Source organism: Lepidochelys kempii, chromosome 6 (assembly GCF_965140265.1).
Source record: "Lepidochelys kempii isolate rLepKem1 chromosome 6, rLepKem1.hap2, whole genome shotgun sequence".
Classification (NCBI taxonomy): domain Eukaryota; kingdom Metazoa; phylum Chordata; order Testudines; family Cheloniidae; genus Lepidochelys; species Lepidochelys kempii.
In genome coordinates, this window is record NC_133261.1 from 25,579,889 (window position 1) to 25,589,948 (window position 10,060).

At 40.3% G+C, this 10,060-nt stretch overlaps 1 protein-coding gene across 1 annotated transcript in view; it reads left to right on the forward strand.

Annotated features, from left to right (window-relative positions):
- LOC140912581 (mucin-5AC-like) overlaps positions 1-9,645 on the forward strand; it is a 57,795-nt gene extending 48,150 nt beyond the window's left edge. Inside the window, exons 38-49 of the mRNA XM_073347198.1 lie at positions 99-168; positions 493-593; positions 1,540-1,574; positions 2,354-2,531; positions 3,300-3,404; positions 3,600-3,640; positions 4,080-4,202; positions 4,308-4,406; positions 5,818-5,946; positions 6,773-6,830; positions 7,404-7,509; positions 8,217-9,645. Coding sequence (XP_073203299.1) covers positions 99-168; positions 493-593; positions 1,540-1,574; positions 2,354-2,531; positions 3,300-3,404; positions 3,600-3,640; positions 4,080-4,202; positions 4,308-4,406; positions 5,818-5,946; positions 6,773-6,830; positions 7,404-7,509; positions 8,217-8,466 — 1,295 coding nt within the window. The 3' untranslated portion in view covers positions 8,467-9,645. The remainder of the gene's footprint in view (positions 1-98; positions 169-492; positions 594-1,539; positions 1,575-2,353; positions 2,532-3,299; positions 3,405-3,599; positions 3,641-4,079; positions 4,203-4,307; positions 4,407-5,817; positions 5,947-6,772; positions 6,831-7,403; positions 7,510-8,216) is intronic.
- Positions 9,646-10,060: the final 415 nt, after the last annotated feature.

Genomic DNA, 10,060 nt, shown 5'->3' on the forward strand with positions numbered 1-10,060 from the left:
CCTTAGATACATGGGACCTCTTTTGACAAAATATAACCCAAACTGAAATGCAATCTCTTAGCTTTTTAACTGTGTTATATTTTCCCCTTCCCATACAGCATATAAATGTCCAGTGGACAAAGAATATAAGCCATGTGGGCCTCTTAATCCTGCTACCTGTGATTCAAGGTATGGAAAGAACATACAAGCAAACCATTTAGTTCATTGTGTCCTTATGGATTTTTGTCACTTAGGATCCTTTATTATCCACAGTGAATAATTCATCTGGTGAATTTTGGCATTTTTCATTAATAAAATGTATCATTATTCAGCCAGATCTAGTAATTAATGAAGAATGTAACCTGTAATTCCTATTACTTCTTAAAAGTACTGAATAATTTTCCCTCTTCACATGTATCCATCATCTAAATGCTGTGACTTCCTGCACACATTGCACTTGGCTGTTTAACTGTGAGAGAACTGTACTCTAAAATATGCCCCTTTCCACTCTAGGGCTATTCACCACAATGGCACTGGCCTAACTGAAGGATGTTTCTGCCCTGAAGGACAGTTTCTCTTCAATGAAAACAGCGGTGTTTGTGTCCCACACTGTCGTAAGTATGATGTTTTTTACTTTAGGGGTAGATACGGCTCTGGACTGGGAGTCAGAAGGCCTGAGTTCATATCCCATCTCCACCACTGACGCTGGGCAAGTCTCTCCAGTTCTTTAGTCTCCCCATCTGCAAATTGGGAATAATAATAGTTATCCTCCTTTGTGAAGCATGCTGAGATCTCCTGATGGAAAATGCTTTATAAGAGATAAGCATTGTTGTTGTTTATCTAAGACTTGATCCAATGTCCAGTGAAATGAATGGGAGGCTTTCCACTGATTTCAGTGGTGTTGGATTGGGCCCTTGACAGTTTTATACAGAATGCTGAATATGGTGAATATTGCTTATGAAAGCAAGAAATTAATAATGCTTGCTAATTCCAGACCTGCTACTGCTATGGCCCATGCAAGATTCCCATATACCACTCTGCCAAAGCATCTCAACCCTGCCCTGTAGCACTCCTTCTACAGTGCTCCGCCTCTTCTCAGCACAGACTGATCATCATAATTGCCAGTTTGGTTATTTTATGGTGTGGCTAAATGTGCACTGATAACTGGGCTCAGAATTCATTTCACTTATATGACCTTAATTACAGCCATTGTATTCTGAAGTGAAAAACGAATACATTATATTTGTTCTACCATCTTCCCTGCTCCCACCTTATTGGTTCTTTTAATTTTAAAGTGTGTCCTCAGTGTATTATGAACCTGTGAAACATTCAAACTGACAAAAAGGTATATCTGATGTGTTGTTTTCCATATTTATCTGAAAATTTGCACACCTTTCATCTCTGAAGAATTGCATCAATGTTTGAATGAATCTGTCAGCCCTCTTCTTCTAGGATTTATCTGCAGGCTTTTTCTGGCTGCAGTCGCCTGACCCAACCTTATCACATTTATTTCACATCACCTCAGTAGCACTAATGTTAATATCCTTTCATTTTTGTCAGGTATCTGTATAGGACCAGATGGACTGCCCAAATTAGTGAGTACTGCAATCAGTATGTTTTACCAAATATAGATTGGTGAGCCCAAGGAACATTTCGGGGTTTATGAACATGGGGTTTGACAAACATTTTAACAGATTTTGAGGAATATTTATTTTTGGAAAATACGTGTCCCTTTTAAATTGTAGAAAAAATATGCAAGTGTCTGAATTCTGGAACCCTGTGTAATTTTATGAGTGACTAAATTATAGATAATGGGTTCATCCATTTCTAATCTTTGCATTACATTCTAAAAATACAAGAAGGACAAACAGCAGTCCTAGAGGACCAGAATATTGGTTTCCCTTATTTTCTGGAATTTGGCATGCAAAGTTTATTAGAAATGAAGGGCTGGATGGAGGAAAAATTAGTTATAGCTAGCAAACTTTGCAGTCCCAATTCTTTAATTCCATCTAATTTCTACAAGACCCATTTTATAACCTGACATATAATGCCGTACCTGATATGGGAATTTTGTTATGCATTCAGAGCACATATGGGTGTTCCCTATGCTCTTTCAATTGTATTTCTTGTATCTTTCCCACAATTTCTAGGAATTAACAGATTTATGCAAGGAAAGGTGGTCATGCTCAGATCCTTTCAGTAACATATGGGGTCCTCTTCTAAGAATTTTCAGAGTTTGAGGTTCCCCGATAAAGATTAGTCTAGAAATGACATAAACATGAATGATGCTGATGCAGCTATGCATAGCTTTAGCCCTGAACAAGCTAACTCGTGCAAATAGTCTGACTCAGTTCTAAACAATTTTTTTTAACAGCCTGGAGACCAGTGGAAAAGCAATTGCCAGAACTGTGTTTGTGACAAGGACACTCTTATAGTGCAGTGTACAAAACAACAGTGTAAACCACTCCCACCAGTCTCTTGTGATGACCCAGGGTTTGTACCTGTGCAGTCACTGACACAAGAAGACCCATGCTGTGTCCAGACTGAATGCCGTAAGAATCCTCTCAGCTCTTCCATGTGGAAAATACTGTATATATTGTGGGGAACTTCTGAGACATCTTTTCAACATTTAATTTGTACTTTACTTTCTTCATATAGTGCCCACTTGTCCCTTCATGACTCCCACACCTTTTGCGTAGCATTTACAAGATGTCTGAAGAGAGCACCTTTTAAAAGAAATACATTTCATCTCCGAGAGAGAGAAAAAAGTATTTCACCAACACAGGGAAAGCATGCCTACCAAAAAGTCATTTGAAATTTCCAATTATTTTAACTGTTGGAAGAAAACAAACTGTACCATCCCTAATAAGTAAATAATACCACCAGCAACAAAATCTCTCTAATATCACCTCATCCCACCAAAAAAAACCCACTATCACCAAAAGTTCTAAGCTATTTCACAAAATCTCTAGAACTTTTACATACTGCAGTAGAAGTTTTATGAATTCCTGAAAGTCACCAGATTCTCCATCCCTATAAATTTTCCCTTTCAAACTTGTCTCTGACTAGAGAGAGAAATTTCCACTAATCCACTCTTCTGAGCCAGAACATTAAACTTCTTGTTTTAAGAATTAAGGGTAAGAATGAAGCTCATTAACTTTAAATGAGGCTTTACAGAGGTTCTTCTAATCCCATCCTCATGCTTGCTCACAGAACTATGGTGCCCATTGAGGAAACTTCAGAAGTTCTTGTTCATACAGTACAGAATCTTCTGTACTTAACTATGTTGAACTCCTTGTTTTCTGTCTTACATTACATAGGATGTGACACTAGCAAGTGCCCTGAATCAGTGGCCAGCTGTCAACCAGGATACGAGTTAATCCCAGAAGTATTAAATGGAAATTGTTGTACTATCTTCACATGTAGTAAGTATTAAGCTCTTCTTTTGTGAATTATCCACACCTGTCAAGATGTTAAAGAAAGCAGTCTGAGCAGCACAGTGTAAAGAAGTTACATTCTGTTGTATTTTGTCGACAAAATGACGGATAGCTTTTCGTGTCTTTCTGCTTCTTTTAAAAAATTATATTTGCATCACACTGTGTTGTTTTTTCCCCTTACAGAGCTAATACCAGGCTGTGTAACCAATGGAACTTTCTACATGGTATGTTCATATGTTACTTACTCTAACACAAAACTTATTAGTTTGTAGCGCCTAACACAATGGGGTCCTGGCCCATGACTGGGGCTCCTGGGTGCTACAGAAATAAGAAATAACCACAACAATGTATTAGAACAAAAATTGTTTCAGAATCCTAGCAGGGGCCTGAAATGTATATTCTTTGCACAAAGGCTGAGTTAAACATTGTCCATTACTTCATCAAAAAAACAACATTCCATCACCCTCTGCATAAGCATAAGGAATTTGCCCCAAGAAAAATAAGGTACTCCTATCATCAACACTGGGACTCTGGTTAAAGAAAGTGGTTCAAATTTTCCAGTGTGATTAAAGAATTTAGCACAGTATTGCCAATCTGTGAGATCTGTACATGAAGCAGTTTATTTTTAGTGACTATTAATACTCCTCCTTTGACTTTGTTTAGCCTGGAGCTGTCATTCCAAAAGGTACCTGTGAAAACTGCACCTGCTCTGCTGAAGTAGAGCCAGACAGTCAGAGAAACATTATTGTCTGCCAGCCCATTCCATGTGACACAGAGTGCCCAGTGGTGAGTGCCGATTTTTGTCCCATCACACACAATTTAAAAACCTGCCTGAGAGGAAGTGAGCGTCCTTGACTCAGTGCAATTCCTTTTTTATTCCATTATAAACAGGGCTATACATATAAGATGAAATCTGGACAGTGCTGTGGTGAGTGTGTACAGGAGGCTTGTGTACTGAAGATGGAGGATAACACAGTCCATGTGCTTCAGGTAACTATTGCTTTTAAGGTTTTGTGAATTCCATTCTCCTTCCTTCCCCTTCTGTCCTTGTGTTTATCACAGTCGCTCACTGGGTCGTCTCTCATGTTAGATCTCACTCCGTGCTTGGCCAGTCCCTAGCACAATGGGGCTTCCATTCTGATTGAGGCTTCTAGGAGCTACTGCAATAATAACAATAGCTTTCAGAATTCAATGTTAAAAGCAATGTAGATGAAAATACTGGGCCGGGCTTTGCCCTCGGTATGAAAACACAGCACTCATTGCTCTCAATAGGAATCATTCTCACGTATCAGAGGGCAGAATCTGGCTGCAAGTGGCCAATCACACTTGGAAGCTTTATAATATTTCTGGGACAAATCCTGGTGTCAGTGAAGTCACTGGAAATCTTTGGTTTCAGCATAGCAGCCGTGTTAGTCTGTATCTGCAAAAGAAAAGGAGGACTTGTGGCACCTTAGAGACTAACCAATTTATTTGAGCATAAGCTTTCGTGAGCTACAGCTCACTGCATTGGATGCATTCAGTGGAAAATACAGTGGGGAGATTTATATACACAGAGAACATGAAACAATGGGTGTTACCATACACACTGTAACGAGAGTGATCAGGTAAGGTGAGCTATTACCAGCAGGAGAGCGGGGCGTAGAGGGTGGGGGGGAACCTTTTGTAGTGATAATCAAGGTGGGCCATTTCCAGCAGTTGACAAGAATGTCTGAGGAGCAGTGGGGGGAATAAACAGGGGGAAATAGTTTTACTTTGTGTAATGACCCATCCACTCCCAGTCTCTATTCAAGCCTAAGTTAATTGTATCCAGTTTGCAAATTAATTCCAATTCACTGTCTTGAACAGTATTAGGGTTTGCTCCACTGTGTATTTTCTCAAGATATCTTTACAATGGGCATGACAGGTCATTACGGACAAACACATCTCCAGCACCGGGTTCACAAGTATATACACTTTTAATACAACTTGAGGACCATGACGGATGATGAAACAAAGAGACTCTCCACAGCCAGTTTGTCTCCCTTCCAAGCCAACCTATACACTCACCACAGGTTTCTTGGTATCGCTAATTCTTACTGCACAATTATGGATTGGCTGTAAATCAGCGGTAGTTGAACAGGGGGCAGGTGAACCCATTATTAAAATGATTTTGAAAGTGTAAAGGTAGAATTATCGTCTCCTCACACTTTTAATGAACTGGGCTTTATTATTTACACAGCAGTAGCTATGCTGCTAATATGACAAAGGCCCTCAACAGAAACTCCCCTGATTTAGCCCTCAAGGTCTGTAAAATTTGCTTTTTGCACAATAATCACCCTGCCGTAGATAGTATGAACAGAAAGGGTTGTTTCAAGACACACTGCATAGATTTCTATTCATTTTTTACAAATGTTACTTACAGGCTGGAAAAGTCTGGCACGAGCCCGGTGATAACTGTACCTTCTATGAATGTGAACAAATTGAGGATCAGTTTATCCTTGTCACTGTAAGGAAAGTCTGTGGAACCACGCACCTAGAAAACTGCGACCCGGTAAGTACTCCTTAAATGTTCCTCTAATTCTCACGTTTGTTGCTTGGGGAAGGATAGGCAAAAACAGCAGGACCACTGTGTCCAAAGATTATACCTGGACCCCAGTATTATGTGGGATGCAATTCTAATTATAGCCTTTTCAAATATGGTCCCTTTGAATTTGACTTGAGCCACAGTGATGTGCTGCACTGGATTACAGAGCACGGAGTAGAGAACAGAACACACAAAAAGGAGTGGGATTTTCAAAAGTGCGAAGTGATACAGGCGCCCAAGTTCCATTGAAAGTTAATTGGCCATGTACTCCTAAGTCACTTAGGTGCTTTTGAAAATGCCACCCAATGAGACTAAGTAAGGTGAAGGAGAGTATATTATTTAGAAGGGGAATTGACTGAAATAAAGCCATCCAACTCAGTCAAGATTTTGGGATGGACTGAAACCAGGGCCACATAGGTGGAAGGTCAGTATTCTATTAACTATGTGACCAATGCTGGTTTAATCCCTTACTTGCAACACACTAACTTCAGTCACTCCGAATTTCATGTATCTGCAGCATGCAGTATTTAAAAGTTGGGTTACTATATACGACATTAGAATGCTTAACTCGGAGAGTAGAAAGAGAAAATGAGCGCCACTTAATGCCTGTTACTGATGCAGAAGTTGCCCCTCACTGGAATACCATCAAGCTCCCCAAGCCCTGCTTCGAATCAGCATCTATCTCAATGCAGATCTCTTGCTGGCACCAAGGAAACTTGGGAAGCAGGGAAAACCCCCAGATTGGTACGTACACTCCAATTCTGAATCATTTCCCCCTATTTCTGCATTCCAGGCTGATATCAAGCTAAGTGAAGATGGCTGCTGCAAAATATGCTCACCAAGCCATAAAAGTAAGTCATGCTAATTCTGTAGCGCAAAGACAAAATACATGGTCTAAATAGTGCTTTGGAGCACATTAGTCACAATGGGTGGCAGGTGCACACATATATTGGCTGAGCTGATGTGATCTGAGGCATTATGCCTGTGTAGAATACGTTCGGGCACTTTGCCTTCTGCTGGGGCAAGAGAGGGGAATAGGGAGTGGCTGGGAAAAGAACATTCCCAGCACACAGTACAGCTCCTTTGAAAACGTATAGTATGAGCTTCTCCCTCCCCACTGCTAAATGCTAGCCATTAGGGGGAAGGGGCAGGGCCATGCTCACGCTCCAGCATACCTGGACACGTTCTCTTCGAAGGATAGACTGACACACCAATCATGGTAGCCGGCCGTGCATTTAAGAGATGCCAGTGGCAACATTTTGTCTGGGCCATGCACCGGTGCTTAAGGGACAGGGAGCCACCGTTTCACCATATGTAATTAAACCAGGTGAACACATGACGTCAGCTCCACCTCTCTGTTTTCTATCAATAGCTGCATATGGTAAACAAACATATTTTCAATTATTTTGCCTGTATTACTCCAGTTTGTGGACTGCATAGTACTACCACTGTCATCAGTCACAATGAATGCAACTCTTCTGTGCCCGTTGAACTAACATACTGTGAAGGCAACTGTGATGGTTCTTCAATGTAAGTGGCTACAAGCTCATTACTCACTCTCCTTGCGTATGATTGTCCCTGTGCCCTCTTGGCATTCATTCATTATATTGGTGGCAGGGAGCAAATTATGCATTTTTAATGCATCCAATATCCACCTAACAAGCAGGTGTTTGTTTCTGCTGCGTTGAGTTGGATTTCTGATACCTGCTATGTTACAAGATGTTAATTACCTTAAGATCCATCAGTTTTTACTAGATGGAAGCTTGGTGGTACAGCGACAAATGGCTTTAACCTCTGACACCCTGACTTGAACTCTTGCCCATTTAAAAATGGGGTTGCTAGTCTCATCCTGGACATCATTTGTGCACTGACAATGTGTGACCTTGGCTCAGTCATTTAGCCCCTCTGTGCCTCAGTTTCTCCATCTGTATAATGTACATAATAATATTTAGCCACCTTTGTAAAGCACTTTGAGATTTTTGGTTGATAATGCACAGTATTAATGTAGGGTAAGATTCTGCCACTCTTCCATGCAGCACTAACTTCTTCCGCAAATAGTCTCACTGAAATTATATTTCACCACAGTATTGTCACAGTAATAATGTCAAGCCGATTGCTTCCAACAAAGAGGCACCATATTTGGTGATATCTAGCAATGAGGGTGTATTTTGTTGTTGATTTTGCAGCAGTATTTCTAAATCTTTCTTTCTTGTTGGCTTTGTTTTGTGGCCAATCAGGTATTCCCTTGAGGCGAATGTGATGCAGCACACGTGCAAGTGTTGTCAGGAGGTCAAGACCAGCAAAAGACAGGTGACCCTGAGCTGCCCTGATGGGAGCACCACTGATTACTCATACATCCACGTGGAGCAGTGCGATTGTGCGGGCTCAGAGTGCATCCCCCAAACCCTTCCCACCCCTCCAGCACAGCAGCAGGAGCAAGAACAGCAGCAACAGGAACAGCTCCAGCAGCAACAAGGGCAGTCCTAGAACCAGGAGCAGAACCAGAAAAATGAACCAAAACCAGGAAGAGTAGGCTATAGACTGAAATAAATCTTCTCACTTTTTTTCCCCTAATAATAAACAAGTATCCAAAGCAGCTAGAATCTTGGACATATGGATGAAATTCCTGTATACAGCCTAGAAATTTCTGTTTCCTAATTATTTCAGCTTCCATTATCAATGGGTCTCATTGCTTTGAGTGTCTTCTTTTAACTTGAGAGGTGCAGCATTAGGAAATCTTGAGGTTTGTTTTTTCTCGGCGATGCTATATGACTGACAGCTTTTCCTTCAATAGGGTGGAGTGGTTGGAACTGTACTCTAACTATTTCCACGGCACTTTTAGGAAGTCCTTGATGTAAACTATAGTCTCTTTTTGGCTTGAAATTTTCCCTGTGGTGATTCTGATACTGACTGCCCAAGGCCAAGCAGCCAAACATCACTGCGTCGTTAATAATTTTTCACTAGTCACAGTCATTACAATGTGTCCCACACCCAACTGACACTGACTAATCATTGCATTGAATTAGACAACTTTTCAAATCCCCTTTGATTCCAGTTCAGTTAGGCAGTGTCAACAATTCAAGTCCAGGAAAAACACAGACTATCGCTCTCACCTTCCTACCTTTTTGTTTGTTTGCTTGTTTGTTGTTTTAGCATTAAAGAGGGTTTAGGTTATAGTAACTGCATCTTCTCAAACTTTAAAGATACTGGGGGGTTTTGTGGTGTTGTAGGAAAGAAAGGAAGGAAGAAAGAAACTCTATCATACAAGGCTGCTGCAGACTATCCTATGTTTACATGAGATCATCAGCATAGTAAATGAATGAAAATTTGGATTTTTGTATTATTTGTTTTTGGTTAACTGTTTACAGAAGAAATATATTTTTTGCCAAAAGGGGTAGATGAAGGATTTTTGTAAACAAAAGTAATAATAATAGTAATATAAATTCTTTCCTAGGAAGCTGAGATTTTTTTAAAATGTTGTATCATTGCTATTTATTTTGTTTCTGGGAAAAATAAGTGTACTGGACCATTTCTTCCACAATTAATGTTGCCCCCATTTTCTAGCATCAGTGGGTATCTGGTTGTGGGATGTTTTCTTTTTCTATTTTGTTCGTTTCCTAAGAAGAAAAAAGTTATGATGATTAATAAACTTTTAGCATTTTGCAACTTTTGTGTGGTCTGCTTTTTTCATTTTGCTGAATCCTTCACAAGCAGTTTGTTTGCCCAACATAATATTTGCTTCCCCCTCTACTGTGACTGTTTCTAATCAGCCCCAGTTTAGGATGTCACTGTGTGTAGTGGCAGCCCAGTCCTGATTCGAGATTGAGAAGTGTGCTTTGTGTAGAGACTCTAGCCCTTGGTGCAATAAACACACACACTTTTTGTAAGTAACAGACGATTCTTTTCTAGGACTGGCAGAACGGAAATTGTTTCAAATGCCACCTGTTCTCAGACTTTAAGGCCTAATGTACCATATCTAAAACGCCAACAAACTGACCTTGCCACCTTTGTAATTTTAATGGATATTATTCTGACACTACACTTGAAACCAACCTGCATATTACCTGACTGCAGCCTGTGC